The sequence below is a fragment of the Dama dama genome, chromosome 23 (assembly GCF_033118175.1).
Source record: "Dama dama isolate Ldn47 chromosome 23, ASM3311817v1, whole genome shotgun sequence".
NCBI lineage: Eukaryota > Metazoa > Chordata > Mammalia > Artiodactyla > Cervidae > Dama > Dama dama.
The window spans coordinates 66,735,931-66,754,850 of record NC_083703.1 but is presented as its reverse complement, the minus strand read 5'-3'; the positions used below and the strand labels follow the sequence as shown (position 1 = coordinate 66,754,850).

The 18,920-nt window shown below is 41.7% G+C and overlaps 1 protein-coding gene across 1 annotated transcript in view; it reads right to left on the bottom strand.

The window, feature by feature from the left end:
• The window catches only part of CTNNBL1 (catenin beta like 1), a 160,490-nt gene that overhangs the window by 84,954 nt on the left and 56,616 nt on the right, over window positions 1-18,920 (bottom strand). The window contains exons 6-7 of the mRNA XM_061127255.1: window positions 12,661-12,754; window positions 9,249-9,340 (exon numbers count right to left, since the gene is read on the bottom strand). Coding sequence (XP_060983238.1) covers window positions 9,249-9,340; window positions 12,661-12,754 — 186 coding nt within the window. The remainder of the gene's footprint in view (window positions 1-9,248; window positions 9,341-12,660; window positions 12,755-18,920) is intronic.

Here is an 18,920-nt window from a genome sequence, read left to right as displayed (position 1 = left end):
GCACATAATATGTACTCAAATGCAAAGAAGACGAATGAAACTTTTTAAGACTAAATCTATCATGAAGCTTCAGTCACGAGTGACGGTCCTAAAATTAGGCTGTAAATTAGCCTATGGACAGATGAGAGAAGCTGAAAAGAAAGCCAGTTCTTATTTAGATTAGCTGAATGTCTTTGTAACAAAGTAGTTCCTTTTTGGATTTTTAATTTTTTTTTAATGCTTAAAATTTAATTTGAAATCATAAACCTATCTGCTCGTGGGCCATAATCTGCCTACTATTTAAAAAGGAAACCACATTAAATATGCAGAAATGTGTTAATATTTTAACACCCAAATTACTACCCACAATTCTTTCCCTGCTGCATGCTCTGCTACTTGGAGTCGCAGAGGGGACACATGCACTGCAGAGCCCATCTTTCATGGTCACCCACATTGTTGCTCCTGCAGTGAGACTCAAGTGCCTCACCATGCCCCGTGGATAAAGGGACACAGAGAGGAGCGTGCGCCTCATCGATGTGTTTTTATTTACTGGATCCTTAAAATGCAGGCAGAATAACAGTTGTTAATCAGCAGCAGCCCTGCTATCTATCCAGGTTTTTGAACTGACAAATAATTACTGTTACCTGAAAAGGACAGGGGAGGTGTTTATCTTGAAGCTAATACCGCCATCCCCTTAGCACCATCCACAGCTCTGTTTGGACATTGATTTTGCACTTAAGAAGGGAGACTGGCCCTAATGAAGCAACACCCAGCATCTTTTCAGTTCTCTCTGCACGTCTTCCTCATCAAGCCTAAGTGCACCCCACAGGGCTTCTGGAGGCTGACCAGGTATGACCCATCTCAGGTTAAAAGATCTGTAAATACAAGGTCTTACGTGTGCTGACTGCAAGGTATGCTCCCTGGGCAAGCTTAAGGTCTTTTTTCAGGAAATTCAGTACAATAGCCAGTGTTTAAATGCAAACTGTGGCATTTTTCACTTTAAGAAAAACAGTTTTATACAAATCAAAACACAAAAGTGAAAAGCCAAGGGGTGAGTATCTCTATCAGAATGAAGAATCTGCTAATAAAATCACTCACATTATTTAAGTTATGAGTACTGGTAGTTTGCTGACAAAAGTCCGTCTAGTCAAAGCTATGGTTTTTCCAGTAGTCACGTACGGATGTGAGAGTTGGACAGTAAAGAAAGCTGAGCATGGAAGAATTGATGCTTTTGAACTGCGGGGTTGGAGAAGACTCTTGAGAGTCCCTTGGACTGCAAGGAGATCCAACCAGTCAATCCTCAAGGAAATCAGTCCTGAATATTCAGTGGAAGGACTGAGGCTGAAGCTGAAGTTCCAGTACCCGGGCCACCTGATGCAAAGAACTGACTTATTTGAAAAGACCCTGATGCTGGGAAAGATTGAAGGCAGAAGGAGAAGGGGATGACAAAGAATGAGATGGTTGGATGGCATCACTGACTCAATGGACACAAGTATGAGCAAGCTCTGGGAGTTCATGTTGGACAGAGAAGCCTGGTGCGCTGCAGTCCATGGGGTTGCAAAGAATCAGACAAGACTGAGCAATGGATTTATATATTTATTGCTAGTTTAAGGGATTTAAGCCATACCAACTTATATGCAGCTTTTTAAGGGTCAAGGTTCTTGGTTCAAACAAGATACACTCAACTGAAAGACCAAAAGATATCAGGCCCCTAGAGCAATAGCTTTTCTGTGGTTCCAATGACTCTTGACTTTTATTTGATTTTATAAAATTCTGTCTCCAAGGTAGGGGGGAAGGTTTCCCTCTTTTCCCAGCAAGTTATTTATTAGGCATTTGCTATATGTAAGACAAAAAATTAAACATGACAGCAAACAGAGGTGAATTTGCATGAACCTCATCCACTGTTACATCATTTAAAAGATTACAATGAACTAAAATTAATTTTATCAAGTAATACATGTATATTAAAAAAAAAAAAAAGGACGTAAATCTAGGATCAGACACATCTAGATTTCACTCATAAGCACGTACTATGTATGTAACCCAAAGTCTGCAGTTCCCAAACCGTGTGCCATGGGACACCACATTGAATCCACAGGAGATTCCAAGGATTCACAGTATTTCCAAGAAAAGCACAGTGACATCTGACATCTGTGGAACAGTGAATGCATTAACAATTAGCTCCAGGTACTGTTTCTTTTGATGACATTCTTTGACAGGCTGGCTTTGGGTGGTTACTGTGATAAAAGAGCTGTATGAAAATCAATGTGGAGAAGAAACAAAGATGTTGGTGTTCAATCTGATTCCAAGGTTTTAGAAGCTGTGCAGTACTCAAAAGGCACGCACATCAATAGGTAAGTAGTTGTGGTATTTAAGAATGAAATAAAAAATATAATTGGAGAAAGAAATGGCAACCCACTCCAATATTCTTGCCTTGGAAATCCCATGGACAGAGGAACCTGGTGGGCTACAGTCCATGGGGTCACCAAAGAGTCCATCACGACTTAGGAATTAAATAACTACAAGGACATGGAATATAATAGGAGTTTAACAGATAACTGTTGAATGGATAAAGTATATGAATTCTAATAAATATATAAAATCATCTGGTTTATCTCATTATAGTTTCTCACTTTCTTATGTTTTCTTCACATATTTCTCAGCAATAAAGTTACTTCATTCATCTAATTTTTTTTTCATTCACTCTTTCATCATTTACTGATCACCAAGTATGTCAGGCACTTTTCTAGGAAACTCAGTAATGAATAAGATAGAATCAATTATTGCCCTCACACAGCTCCTAATCTAGAGATGTTAAGCATTTCTTTTGAAAACATGCTTCTCATGTTGTTTGGCAGAAAGTAGTTTCAGCCAGAATGCTTCTTTCTTGGCGTTTTTCTTTACTCTTTGATCTAGATCTGTTAAACTAAGTGTCATTATTTACAGCATTCCACTCTTAGCTATTATTGCATCCTATGCCATGCAAAACAAAAGGACTCACACACTGAGACTTCTCATCTCTAAAAATAATTAAAATATTTTAGGATAGCCTCTGTCAATCAAGTCACAGAGAGTGTTTCATTAATCAATATAATTATTTTTTCTTCATTTTAAGTGACTAAAATACCAAATCTTTGATGTTATTTGATGTTGTCAATTAAAAGGTTGATAAGAAAAATCTTTTGTTTGGTGACAAATAGCTATTTTGGTGTTTGGACCTTTTTCTCTCATTGAATTGACTCATTTTGGAGGGCAAAGGCATGGACGGTGTTGGATATCTGAACTCTATAGTAATTTCATTGTATGTGATAGTGGAAATAAAATCCTGAACATATTATTTCAAAAAAAAAAAAAAAAGAAATAAAAAATATATTTTAATCCAAGCATTTCATTTTTCAAATGGCTACTAAATTCTTAGGGCATAAATATCTATGAAATTGTTTGTATCTAACCACCTTGAATGGGACTGTTAGGTCCTTTTTGGCATAGGACCTTATAAAAAAATTACTGAGATACTGATGGCACCATTAATTAAGAATGGTCATCTATGACTGAAGTCACATTCCTGGTCTCAAGTTTCTTTAATCTGTAAAATGGAGACAATAAAATAACATCTTCTTTGGAGGGTTACTATGAGAATTAAAGAATATGGAAGTTGCTGTTGTTTAGTCGATAAGTTGTGTCTGACTCTTTTGCAACCCCATCAATTATAGTCTGTCAGGCTCCTCTGTCCATGGGATTTCCCAAGCAAGAATACCAGAGTGGGTTGCCATTTCCTAAACCAGGGGATCTTCCCAACCCAGGGATTGAACCCAGGTCTCCTGCATTGGCAGGCAGATTCTTTATCACTGAGCCATCAGGGAAGCCCAATATGGAAGTACCTAACACAATATGGAAGTATCAATAACCTCAGATACGCAGATGACCACCCTTATGGCAGAAAGTGAAGAAGAACTAAAGAGCCTCTTGATGAAAGTGAAAGGAGAGAGTGAAAAAGTTGGCTTAAAACTCAACATTCAGAAAACTAAGATCATGGCATCTGGTCCCATCACTTCATGGCAAATAAATGGGGAAACAGTGGAAACAGTGACAGACTTTATTTTGGGGGGCTCCAAAATCACTGCAGAAGGTGACTGCAGCCATGAAATTAAAAGACGCTTGCTCCTTGGAAGAAAAGGTATGACCAACCTAGACAGTATATTAAAAAGCAGAGACATTACTTTGCCAACAAAGGTCTGTCTAGTCAAGGCTATGGTTTTTCCAGTAGTCATGTATGGATATGAGAGTTGGACTATAAAGAAGATCAGTCCTGAATATTCACTGGAAGGACTGATGCTGAAGCTGAAACTCCAATACTTTGGCCACCTGATGCAAAGAACTGACTCACTGGAAAAGACCCTGATGCTGGGAAAGACTGAAGGCGGGAGGAGAAGGGGATGATAGCAGATGAGATGGTTGGATGGCATCACCAACTCAATGGACATGGGTTTGAGTAAACTCCAGGAGTTGGTGATGGACAGGGAGACCTGGTGTGCTGCAGTCCATGGCACTGCAAAAAGTCAGACATGAGTGAGAGACTGAACACATAGTAGGTGCTACATGTTTTTCTGATGACTGGGATCAGAAATATCCAGGTTAGAATCTCAGTTCTACACATTAGTTACTAGCTATGTGATCTTGGCCAAATTACTCTGCCTCTCTAACCTGCCTGATATCTCTTACATTGAGTGAAACCGTGGGCTTGATGGGAAAAAAGGAGAGTAATCTTTCATGTCTAGCCAAAGACAAAAGTCACCAAGGAAGTTTTATTTCTGTTTAAATCTCACTCATCAATGACAGTCTTCAAGCCTGCAAAATACCAAACTGCCAAATTACAAGGACATTTAGTCAAAATCCGGAAGAGGGAGAATTCATTTACCAGGCATCTTTTCCTGGATTTTGCAAAGTTACCCAATGGGAGTTGGAGCTTCTGGGGCTCTCCTCCATCCAGGAGCCTGGTGATCCTAAATCCTTCAGCTATCAGAGTAATTACAGAGTCAAGCATAGGTTTGTACTCAGCACATGCTAGCCCTGAATAAAATTAAACTTCACCTTTTGGGGAACTGCTGCTTTTTTGGAAAGTACAAGACAATTATGCTACTACCCGCAGCCAGAAGCTGCAAATTATTTCTGCAGCTCACCTCTGGTACCTGGGGCAGGTTCAGACATGACTCCAGCCCTGTACAATCGTCAAAGCAATCTGTGCCCTAGAAAAATTCCAACTCCTGCTCATAAGAGGCTAAGGACTTAGCATCAACCAGTTGTACATGTAGTATACTGTAGCCAATTCTCAACTCATGAGCTCAATGCTGAATATTGCAACTGTTTTTGAAGCAATGATTTAATTGGGAAACAAAAAGGAATCTTAATTTTGTTTCTTTAAAAAAGAAAAAAGTTTTGGTATTATTTTCAATAGTACACAATATCCTAATAAGTTTGTATTCCCCATTAAAAGTGAACTATGGTGCAGCGTCTCTCACACTACAGTTATCTACTTACCTGTTAAACCTTTTAATGCAATCCTGTGAAATGAGTTTTATCCTCATTAGCAACACAAATTAGTAAGGTTTCATTTAGTGAATGAAAATATCTGTTAAGTATCTCTATATACTGCTAGCTAGGCTACTAGTACCAAAAGGAGACTCACTAATGTGCCATTCACTTAGGGGTTACTCAAGGACTACTGAATAAACAGTGGGATGATCAGTTAGGTAGCAAGGTTTTATAAAGCAGTGTAAACATAGAAGGGGTTCTCAGACTTCAGCATGCATCAGAATCTCCTGGAGGGCTTGTTAAAACACAGATTGCCGGCTCCACTCCAAGCTGGGCAAATTTAGTGAGTCTGGGGTGGGTTCAAGAATGTACATTTCCAACAAGCAGGCAGGTAATTTTGACGCTCCTCATTGGGAACCACACCCAGAGAACAACAGGGAAGAGATGCACATATGATGGAGTCCTAGTCCTTGCTGCTAAGTTTAAAGATATTTGGAGAAAGACCAGGAACACACATAATAATATGAAAGTCTCCCAGGTAATGAAGAAAAGATACTCCATGAGGGTATGTTTCACTCAGCTATAGGCATATGTTAGAACCCAGATCTGCTAAGTCCCAGAAGAGAACCAACAAGAAAAAAAAAAATGACTGATACTCAGAAAAGAAAGAGGGCAGTATGGGCAAAGTAGTGCTATGGGAAGAGTACATGAAGAAAGTCTGGAAGCTTAGGTTTTAATTTTAGCTCTATCTCTAACTAGCTACATGAATTTGGGCAATCTTAACTGTCTTAATCTTTATAGGTCTTGATTTTTAATTTTTTCTAGAACTTATAAGATTCCTTCCAGTTCAAAAATGGTGGTGACAATATGGAAGAGTAGGGGGTTTAAGTTTGTTAATGAAGGTTATGTACAATTTAGAAATACCTAAGGCAGGAGTCATTCCTTGTGGAGGGAAGAACATGAACAAAGACATAGAAGTCAAAAATACTGACCTTTGCAAAGGGAGCAGGTAAAGAGAGGCATGTCTGAAAACTAAAAGGCCAATGTTTCAAAACTGAGAAATGGAAGGGTCAGATCAGGCCAGGGTAAGGGGCCTTAAAAAGTAGGCAGAGACGGTGGGATCTGATGCAGAGGGCATTGGCATCGCTGTAGGAAGGTTCTTGAACAGGGAATGGCATAATGGAAATGAAGTTTTAAATTAGTTTTGGAGTAGTACTGAACAGAAACAGGTAACAAAAATGCTCACATTTCTAGAGACCAGTGGCTCTTATAATTCACTGTACATTTATAATCACACGGGGAACGTGTCTAAAATACATTGAAGACAGAGACTGAGAAAGTACGTCTGGGAATCTATATTTTTTAAAGTTCTACCTGTGAAAGTAAGGATCTGGGTCCATCATTCAATCTGATTCACCAAGATGATTATGATGGTGAAGATTACAATAAGCACTTCCCCAGATTACGAGAAATAAGAGCAAGACATTGCTTTTAAATACATGCCTTCACCCTGAAGCAGAACTTTCATTAATGTTCTGGTCAGCACAGAATTTTCTAAGAATTTTCGCTTACTAGTAAAATAACCAAATAGCATTTTGATGGTTAGATACCCCCCAATTTTGAAAAACTGTTTTGGAGATAACAACATGGCTATTTGCGCCCCGAGGATCGAATAAATACTATGCCTGAAAGGTAAGAGTCAAAAGCTTGCAAGATGGCCAAATGGGCCTCTTTACTACTCTTATAAGAGTAATGGAATTCAACCAAACACCCAAAGGTCTCAGTTTCCCTTCCTGTTACCAATTCATAAAAAGACCCGCAAGTTTCAACACCTTTCAAAAGGCAGAAGAGGCCGGCTATTCTAGTTTAACAAAGACTCCCTGATTCAGTACCAAGCCTCAAGCAACTGGGAAAAATTGGCCCTGACCTCACAAAGACAAAAATTACTGGATTATTCCGTATAAAGTTGAGGCCCCAACCTGTGGCCATCCCATTAAGACTCAGGTCCCTGCCATCTATCCCATCACCTTAACTCTGTGTTTTACTTTCCTCTCCCCTACCCCTCATCCCCAAAATGTCTCAAGGCTTTGGAGAATAAAGTTTTGTTGAATATTGAGGAATGAAGAAACTGAGGGAGATGTGAGTTACAGGAGGAAACCAAAGGACATAAAGATTCATGAGAGGAGGTCAAAAGGAAGCTGCATTTCACTCATGACAATGAGTGAATTAACCAGACTTGACTCTTGCCTGAAAGGAAGGGTAGTGTGTGTGAGTGTGGATAGGAAGTTGCAGTCTACTGAACTACACAGTAAGTTTATACTTATACCAGCAAGTGTGCCCCTACACACTGAGGAGAACACACAGGCGAGCTGAATGTCCTCAAGTCATGTTAACGCAAGTCTGTGTTACAGATTTAATGGCAACAAAGGGTTAAATAAGAAGGATTTGAGAAGACCTAAATTGTCAGAAAGAGAGGAAACCATGCGGACATATGATATCTTAAGCAGAATCTTCCTCCTCACCCCTGCCAAGACAGTGGTTGGGTGGGGGGGCAGCGGTGGGGCGGGGATAAATTGGACCTGATGCACCTCAGACTTTCTGCATCTCTATGACCCTCTGGAGCTCAGCAAGGCCAGGACTACCTAAAGAATCATTCCCGCCACAAACAAGTGCCTCTTTCTCACTGAAAAGCTGGGAATCCTTGCTTGCCCAGAATATTTCAGTACTACAGTATTAAGTAGTTCCAAACTTCCTCCCATCACATCTTTGGTTAATACTATCCTGAGAGAAGCCCTTACCTCTCCCTTTCCTCATGCACTCTATGGTACAGGCACTAAATGGTCAAAAAGACTATGCTAACAAGGAAAGCGAATGAATGATCCAACAAAAATATGAACAAAGGATATAAATAGGAAGCTAAAAGAGATGAATACAACTGACTAAAAAACAGGTGAAAGCCAACACTTTGTACTTGATTTTAAAATTTCAAATTAAAATAAAATAACAGTTTTCACTTATCAAATTTGAGTTTGACAATGCCCAATATTGCTAGGGGAAACAGACATCTCAACTCAGTGGAGCAACTGACAGAGGACTATTCTGCAAAATTTACCAAAAACGTTAATGTGCATACCCTTTAACTGGACAATTCTATTTCTAGGAATTTATCCTATAGATAAACTGACAGAAGTGTGCAAAAAAAAAGAAAACAAAACAGTGTGTGTGTGTACATGGGATACTCACTACTGTGCTGTTTTAACAGTAAAAAAACTGTTATGAACAGGAGAATGGTTACATTAATTTGGCACAACCATAAAATGGAATACTAGGCAGCCACTAGTTCAGTGAAAAAAAATCAACTTGCAAAAGAAAATAATGTATAATTCTATTTGTGAAACACATATAAACACACACATACACTCCTATTTACACAGACAATTTCTGGAAGGATAGATAAAATATTGTTAACAGTGGCTGTCTCTGAGAAGTAGAACTAGAAGGAATCAGCAGAGGAGAAATTCTATTTCTGGTATAAACCTTCTGTACTATGTGAATTTGTGTTGACAACATGTTTATATTATTTCGGGGCTATTAAAGGCTATTTTTAAAACAAATGAAAGAAGAAAAGTAAAGAAAGAGGCAACATTTGCCAAAAGATTCCCAAACGAGATCACCCAGCACAGGAATAACAACCTGTGCCAATGACCCAGCGTGAGCCACGCACACAGCAGACTTACCTTCAGCCTCTTCAGCAGCCACTGCAGAAGACCCTGCTGGGCGGCCTCTGTGCACATCTCCGGCCGAAACTCAGCCATGTTTTCCACAATAGCTGCAGAGAGACAGACACCCTTCATTTGGGAGGGCAACTTTGTTTCCATCTGCAGCCTGCTTCCCATGCCAGACATTCTACTCCTCTTCCCATTTGCCTATATTCCTCCCAGCCAGATGCTGTGTTGTCATTCTTAGATTAACCAGGGACATGCTATGTTTGTTTGTTTTTTCCCCTTCAAGTTATGTTACAAGTAAAACTCATAACTGAACTTGTCAGAATTCACTAAAGGAACAGTGAAAGGTTTTCTGCTGTGTAGAACACTACAGCGGAATACACAAAGGTGTGAGTATCTGCCTACGAAGGCCCTCTTACTGTCACAGTACTACAGTCCCTGAGACCTGTGACAGAAGAGACAGGGGGCTAGGCAGAAGCCTTATAAGGAAAAATCAGTGGACGAATTCCGAGCCTCTTCCTCTCCTGATTCACCCATTTTCAGATCTCTTTCTTTAGACACTACAAGGGAAGCAAGCATGATCTTCTTAATTGAACAAAACAAGGTAGACAGGAAAGGCCATGCTGGCAGAGGTAACTGTCAGGTACTCAGAAGCAAATATAATTGGTCCTGCTATCTCCTACAACAGGCACATTGTTGTTTAATAGAAAAATTTTAAATAAGGAGGCAAAAAAAAAAAAAAAAAGATTGTATGATTATGAGACTTAAAAAAAGGATGTTAAAAAGAAACAAAACTACAGACTTCCCTGGTGGTCCAGTGGTTAGGAGTTGACGTTCCAATGCAGGGGATGCAGGTTCAATCCCTGGCTGGGGAACTAAGACCCCCACACACCACAGGGCAACTAAGCCTGCTTGCTGCAACTAGAGAGCCCATGCACCACAACTAGAGCCTGTGGTGCAGCTAGGGAAGCACCTTCGCACTGTCATGAAGGGCCCAGGTGCCCCTATGAAGACCTAGCACCACCAAAATCAGACCCAAACCCTCATTCTAATACATCCAGTGCTTTCCTTTCCTTCAGGCCCCTGCTGCTCCCCGCCTGGATATGTTACTGCCAGCGAGCAGGTGGAGCTCTGTGCTCTCTAAGCACAACACCCAGCAGGCCTGAGTCTTAAAGAGAAAAGGCTGAAGGAAGCAATACACCTACTTCCTCCTCACTCTTCAGTCCGCGTCAGCCTCGCCAATGGCAACTTAAAGGAGGCCCAGGCAGCCCCTCAGGGAGCAGACGCAAAGCTGTGAGAGCAGAGCAGCAGTAAGACCTGAGAGATGGCAATCATTTGAATACCTTACATTACTTTCCACGTTTTCTAAGAAACTGGCTCATTCTTTTTAACCTCTGATGCCTTTATTTTATTCTGCTTACACTTCAGGTGGCTTTCTATTGTCCACTAGAATAAACTCCAAACATCTTGCCAAGGTTTAGAAGGTCTTCCAAAGTCTGGACAATCTTACTCCTCTGGTCCCATCTCCCATCATCTTTACCTCTCGCTGCCACAGCACATTTCTAGTCTTTCCCCAAAGCCCTTACCCATTCGTGACTTGACAAACGATACTGCCCTGCCTGAGGGTCTGGCTCACACTTCTCCATCAAAATGCACCTCTCTTCACATTCAGCCTCAATCAGCTACTTGCTCCTACCCAGCCATTTGGAGACCCTTACTCTTCTTTTCAGTAGGGCTCCCCACTGACTCCTATTATACTCCTATTACAATACCCTGTATTATCTCTCCTTTCTGTTCAAGACTTTCCCATCAGTCTGATTCTTAAGAAGAACTTTGCCTAATTCATCTTTAATGTACCCAGTGGTCTAGAACAGTGCCTGACAAACATCACATGCTTCGTAGGGAAGAGCGGGATGAATCTCCTGAGCTGCTGGTAAGGGACCAAGTTGACACTACACAGATCTTCACAGATTGACAGGCTGGTGCTTTTCCCATTACATCAGGCTCTTTTTATAAACAGTCCGTTAAAACTTCTGATAAGCCTGAAACTTCTGAATTTCAGTGAAATTCAGCATTAGGCTGACAGATGGCAATGCCAAATTCTGGCTCTAGACTACAGCCAACCCCCAGATCACAGACTGTTGTGTTCTCTCTTCTCTTACTCCCTAGGTGCTATGTCTTCCTCCCTCTTTATGATAATTTCCCAGTAGAGAGTATAAAACTACCGAGAAATCTGTGCTAGACACCAAGGAGCTGGGAGGAAATCTAACCTCATCAAAATTTCTACTTCTGCTGGGCCTTGTTCATTTCTCAAGCTCTGCTTACAGATACGTCACCTTTGGTTTTATAAGACAGCAACTGGTGATAAACAGCACTACCCCAAAGCACAATTTTAAGCAGACTATTGGTTCATCAGCTTTGCAGAAGGAAGGACTGGGGAGACTTGAGGAGCAGGAGAGGGAATATTGCAGAGGAATCTACTTAAATGAACATATGATAAAGGGACAGCCAAGTTAACAGCAGTGTTTCAACGCACAGTTTACACGGTAAAGTACACATAAGAAGGGAAGGAAATACTAACTCTTTTTCAAATAAAATGTCCTATAAAGTTAGGCGTTATCCCTAACTTTAGATTGAAGCTTAAGGGGACAAGGTAAAATCCAAGGTAACAGGTGTACATCCAAGGTGTACCTTGCAGATATTGTGGGTTTGGTCCCAGACCATTGCAATAAAGTGAATATCACAATAAAGTGAGAATCACATGAATTTTTTGTTTTCCAAGTCCATATAAAACTTATACATACACTATACCATAGTCTACTAAGTGTGCAATAGCATTACGTCTAAAAAACAACGTGCATACCTTAATTTAAAAATACCGTATTAGTAAATAATGCTATCTATCATCTGACAATGCAGGGTTGCCACAAATTTTCAATTTGTAAAAATGTAACATCTGCAAAGCACAATAAAGCACACACACAAAAAATGAGGTATGCCTATACACAGTGGTTCAAAAGTTTGTAGTTCCACTGCAGAGAAACGGGAAGAAAAACCAATAGAAGGGGACTCAAAAATCCTAAAATATATACTTTCCAAAGGGAAAAAAAAAAAAGAATCCATCCTGCATAGACTTCATCTTGACTTTTAGAGACAGAGACAAAGGCCTGTTCAGAGAAGCCAGCCGTTTTTGTCCAGGAAGTTCATCTACTTAGTGGATTCCTGCTTTTATTACCTGAAAGCCCAACCAAAGCAGCAGTTATATGAAATTTACACAAGGGTCTTCATTTCTGAACAGGCAGTTTGGGAGCAGAAAAAAGGAAAACCCTCTGGCTGTTGACTCTATTACGAAGGAAGAAGGAAATGAGTGCCAACCCCCAAAACAAACACAAACTCAGGAAGTGCTGGCCACTCTCCCCCTTACCCAGAGTGTTGTGGACACCGTCCGCCTCTTCCTTCACAGACTCATCCAGACGCTCCAGATTCTGCACGAGCAATGCGACCACCTGCCCGTCCACCTGTGAATCAGGGAAGCAAGAGAAAGGGGTACATGTCACAGGGTGGTCCCCAAAACGTTCCCACTCCTGTACCCCCTTCTCTACTGAACAAGCAAAGTAAACAAACTCCACCTGTGGTCTGCAGGGTGCTTTTGCACCCCAAGATCTCTTCTGAGTTGTGCAGTGACCCCAAGGCAAAGAAACAACAGGCCTCCTTATCCCTAACTTTAGACTGAAGCTTATGGGGACAAGGTAAAATCCAGGGTGACATGAGTTACATGCTAGCACTTGAACCCAGGCCTTCTGAAATCAAGTCCTGTGCTCCTTCTAGAGAGTATTAAGACATCTTACGAAAATGCCTTCTCAAGTCGCAAGTTCGTTCAAGTGAGAAGCACATTTCTCGACTACAAGAGATATTCAGTTAGGAAGTTTACTTGCCATATTTGACACTGATCTCAAAACTTCAGGTTAAACTCAAACCATTTCTAAGTTTCCATAACCAAGCTTTTACGAAACTATTACCTTTGATGAACTTCTGACTCCTTCTCGAAAAGAATCTTAACATATTAAAATGCCTTATGTTTTATTACATATAATGCCTAAAAAGCAATTTTATTTCTCTCATTTGATTCATATAACCACATACCACTCACAAGAAACTTTCAGTAGCCATGTCATACAGATGATATTCAAGAGATCAGTGACCTGGCCGAGACCACACGTTTACTAAGCAGTGGCAACAGAAGCAAAAGCCAAGCTTCCCTCTTAGATGAAACGATGTTTACACCACTTAATGCTACCTTCTGACACAACGTGTGCCCTTACTCAGAGACTGCCACTGGGGAACCCAGGAGCACGCCGAGGAAGATAACTAAGGAAACAGAAACACCTAATAATCAAGAAGTGATCATCTACCTGGTAATAGATTTCCAGGTCACAGCCAATAAGTAAACCTATACCGGCTGACAAGATCTGCTGCATACCCATGGTGCATCTTTTCTCTCATGGCCTCAGCTTCTTCACTGAGGAAATGGGAATGAGTTGTAAAGATTAAATGAAACTATACGGCATGCCTTACCCTGGGTCTGGTTCAAAAATTAAGCAGATAGCCCTTTCCTTCTTCTGATACCTGGTTATTCACTGTTCCATCTCTCGCATGGACTAAGAAAAACTCAAATTCTGTGAAGGCAGACGCTGCATCCTCATTTATCTTGGTACACTCTTCAAAGTCAAGTGCAACACTACACATACCAGACATTCGGTAATTTTGCTAAATTTAAATAAACTGACAAAACATTTACTTTGTGTACTGTAATTGTATTTCTATATACACTGCTTCATTTACTCTCAAGTATCCCTCACAGCTTTTACATGTGAGAATACAAAGGTCCGAAGGGTTAATTAGCCTGGTCAAAGTCACAGAGTTTGTGGCAGAAGTGACCAACTCCAAGACTATTTTTTCCCATCACATCCTGTCACTTCTAGTGAGGGGAAAAGGAGAGGAGAGAAAGGACAGGGAAGAAATGATCTCATCAACTGATGCTTCCTGAACACTTCTGCACAAGGCACTCTGCAGACAATTCAAACTGAGCCTGAGGATGGAACAATGGCAAGAGAGACACATCTTAAAATAAGGCCTCTTTACTCTTTCCGGGTGAGACTTGAGGGAAGCATCGGATGGGGGAGAAGTTGAAACTGTTGACTAATTGCGGATACCTGCATCACCAAGGAAGAAGATTTGCTAGGCTCTCCTTTCTGCCCCACTGTGAGGACCCTAGCTGCAGATTGGAGAAGATACTGATGCCAGAATTGACAGCTCCTATAAATAGGAGAAAGAGCTGTTTTCCCCTCTTATATATCAAGGAGATATACAATCTTGCTCTCAAATCTCACAGCCAGCAAAAGCTTCAAAGAAATCCACTGCAGTGTTTTCCTTAATTAATTGGACAATTTGGGTATGTGAGAGAAAACAGAAAAACATCTGGGGGAAAAACATGAACCATGTCACAGTTTGTTTTTCCCTAAATCACCCTGATTGACTTGTAATCTCCCTGAATCCTACAGCAGCAGACACTGCAACTCCGCCGGGTATCACACTGCTTGTCAGCTCTGTGAACTGCCTCGCCACTTTCAATTGCTTACCGCTGCCGTCTCTGCATTATTTTCCCTCCCTTTCCTCGACTCTTAGTTCTGTTACCAGAGTCGGCTGTCTGGAAGGTGGTGGGGACAACATGTGCATGCTCAGTTGCTCAGTCATATCCGACTCTTTGCAACACCACGGACTGTAGCCCGCCAGGCTCCTCTGTCCATGGGGTTTTTCAGGCAAGAATACTGGAGTGGGTTGCCATTTCCTTCTCCGGGGGATCTTCCCAACCCAGGGGTCAAACCTGTGTCTCCTGCGTTTCCTGCATTGACAGGCAGATTCGTTACCACTGAGCCAGACAGTAAGCAACACACTCAAATTCCAGAACTAGATGGTTACTGGTAATGGGTCTGGCTGGAGAAAATCTTTTTTCCTTGCTACAAAAATCTAACTTCTAACAAACAGCCTTATTAAGCTTGCAAAGTGTGAAACTTTATGTTTAGCTGGGTTAAATGCAATTTTATCTGATTGCAGGAGGGTCAAAGCAGTCAAAATACATTTAGCTGAGAAAACCCTCAGAAAAATATTTATATTATGCACAGCTCCGGATATCATCTAGTAAGAAGCACAAATTAGCATTCTGTCCCTCTACACTCTTGGGTCTACCGCCTTCACGCCTATTTTTTTGGACTTGTGACTAATTCTGAAACTAAAAACAAATTCTTCTTAGGGATTAAAGCATCAGCTACAGCAACACCAGCCTTGGAAATCGTGACTGTCTTAAGTCTGACGTTTTCTGATAAGTCATTGGCTATTTCCGCTTGTTAGCATATCTGCCAAACAATATCCCACCAGATTCTACCGAGACGAAGTTCAGGGACAAAGTCAGTCGTATTTCCTGCTTGTGCAGAGAGGGTAGATACAAGAGAAAAGGAGGAAATAAGAAAGGGACAGATGAGCAGAGATGAGAGGGTTGGAAGGATTCTTTTTCTATCTTCCACCATCTGCCAACAAGGTTTCTTGAGTTTGACTGGGGTTTTTCTGCCTACTATGAGTTCTGGAAATTTCATATTTAAAAAACAATAATAAACCCTCTCCCCCACCCCTATATACACACCCACTGAATCTTGACCAAGCAATAAGTTTTGAAGATACACATGGTAATATGGTTATAATGCAAAACTTAGGCCTGCTGCAACCTATCTCACATACAGACCTACTACTGTTATTGCTACTTTACAGAAGCAGGAGCTGAGTACAGAGAGGTTAGGTAACTTTTCCAAGGTTACACAACTGGTAAGTGACAAAGCCACCACTTTGACCCCTCCCCTGATGGGGAGCACATCTCAGGAAAGACAAGCTTAAAAAAAGATGTCTACAAGCCAATGTGATGAGTGCCAGGATGTACGAAGTAGTAGAGGAACACAAATTCTGCTGAGGTGATGAGTCTGAAAAAAGACTCAGGAGAGATGAAGTTTAAGTGAGGCTTCAAAGGGTGAATAGGAGTATTCCAAATAGCCCAGGGGAAGCCAGGCTTGCCAAGCTGAAGGCAGATGTGAGCAAAGACATGGGATTGCCAAGTGCATGGCAAATTTTGGGGACTAGTAAGTGGGGAAATGACTGTAATTTAATCATGACTCTCAAGGAGTCTTCTTTAGAGAGGCATGCCTGAGGAACTGCCATCAAAGCAAACAGTCTTGTGTTTCCACTCTTCAGGAAACAGTCTATTTTCCAGGCTACCAAGTCAACTTGTTACAATGCACAAATATTCGCCTCTGTGTAAGTAATAGCAGTGGATGTAAACCAAATTTAAATCCCGAAGATCCCTGAGAATGCCAGGACCGCACTCTCTCCCAACAAATGTGCTGTTCTATTGCCTAGGACCTCCAGCTGGGAAAAAGACCAAGGCAATAACTGCAAACTGCACATCACAATAAATTCTGCTATATGCCCTCTAGCCTCCGCTCATGCAATTCCAGGCCTCCGATATTGGCCCCAAATTAAAACTACGAGGACAACTCAACCCTTATGATATGAGAATACTTATCAAACTTCTTCCTGAATGCAGCACAAGGGTAGGAAAACACAGATGAAGACCACCTACCAGTTCTGCTGTCTGACATTTACTGATGGCTCCTGACTGGCTGCAGATCAGCAAATAATATATGGGAGTCTAGAAATGTTCACTTGTTTGTGATTCATACCAGCCCCACCAGTATAAAGCTGTAAGAGTCAAAACCTTAAAAATAATATAATAAAACAGAAACTAAACAAAACAAACAGAAAACCCCGTACAGCAACTACTTAATGGCTCCCCAGACTGAGGATGAACTGTTTCTTCCAAAACAAACAATAAAATCGGCAAGATCCAGCTTTTGTTGGTGGGCCTGGCAATACAGAAGACACAAAGGGGGCTTTTGTGTGAACTGCTGTTTCTAGGTACGTTTTACAGGCAGCAGACCAGCTAGCTGTTCCTCTCTCATCTCCTCTATTCACAGAGGCAAAGGATGATAATTAACATCGGTCCAGGGACCAGGCAGGAAGGCTCGCTCAGGGCCACTGTAATTAACCTCTGGAAGGTAAGACTACACAAATGACACTGTGGGGACACGGAGAAGGAGCAAGTGCCACAGCCTTCCTTCAGATGCTCCTCCAAACAAAAGACACCCCGATGCCATCCTTTTCCTTCTGCACGGCAGTTCAAAGGAAAAATAAAGGTCCTGGATTCGACAAAAGTGGCAGTTCACTCCAGGAAGGAGCTTGAAAGAAAAATGGCCATAGAAATTTTCATCATACTCAGTCACAAATGGCCCTGCTGGACTCCAGCCTCTCTCTCTGTAAGAGACAGTCCTTCACATCCAGTGAGTTCACAACCCCTTCATTCACACAAAATGCCAGCTGCGAGCATGGCACGTGGGAGATTTCTCGTGTCAAGAAGCTCGAGAAAGAAGGGTGAGGAGGGGCGGGGCAGTGTAGCAATGGGGTCTCAGAATCATTTTGGGTCCCAGCCCCAGCCATTCTAATTCAGCAGGTCTTGGATGGTGCCAGAAAGTAGCCTAACCAAGCACCCCAGGTGCTTCTAATCCAAGTAGTTATACCGATCTTTGATGAACTCTGCACACTGCAACAAAACTAGTGCTTAGGGCTTCCCCGGTGGCTCAGTGGTAAAGAATATACCTGCCAATGCAGGAGACATGGGTTTTGATCCCTGATCTGAGAGGATCCCATGTGACACAGAGCAACTAAGCCTGTAAGCCAGAATTGCTGAGCCTGAGCTCTAGAGCCCAGGAACTCCAACTACTGACCCCACAGGCTAGGGAGCCCATGCCCCAGAACAAGAGAAGTCACTGCAATGAGAAGCCTGAGCACTGCAACTAGAGAGTAGCCCCCACTCTCCACAACCAGAGAAAAGCCTGTGCAGCAATGAAGAACCCACCACAGCAAAAAATAAGTAAATAAATAAACTTATTATAAAAAAGAAAAAACCCAAAAAACAAAACTGAAAACCCAGTCCTTACTAACATTCTTAGCCACAGAGAAAAGACCAGACAGTAAAAGACAAGAGAAATGATGGAAACTTGAGGAGCGAGATAGCCTGATGGGTTAGATAAGAGCTCCATAGGTGGTATCAGGGTAAGAGGCTGGACTGGCCCTGCCACTGGCCCTCTGGTGAGAGAGGGGAGCAGGGGCCAGGATGGCAGAGGAGACCGCAACATGCAGGAGCTCATCTCTGCTGTTACAAGGACTGGCTGAGTGAAGCGGGGGAAGGCTTCACTTCTGCAGCTGGGTTTCCTCATGGGTAGAGTGGGCTGATGAGACTACATCAGTTCACCTCACATATAAACTCTTGCAAGTGGCTGCTGCCTGGAACAATAGCTGAGGAAGGCTCTGAAGCCTTGCCTAGGCTCCAAAAAACAGGACACAGAAATCAGCTGACCCTGACTTCTGCAGTCAAGGGCTGCTACTCGGGCCGGGATAAGCTAAAAAGTTTGTTCTTGCTTTTAACATTCTCTAATTCTCTATCTGTAAAACAAGTAATAATGATACACCTGTCCTCACCAGTGCTTGGGAGTACAAAGCCTACAGCCCAGAGTAGAAAAGAAA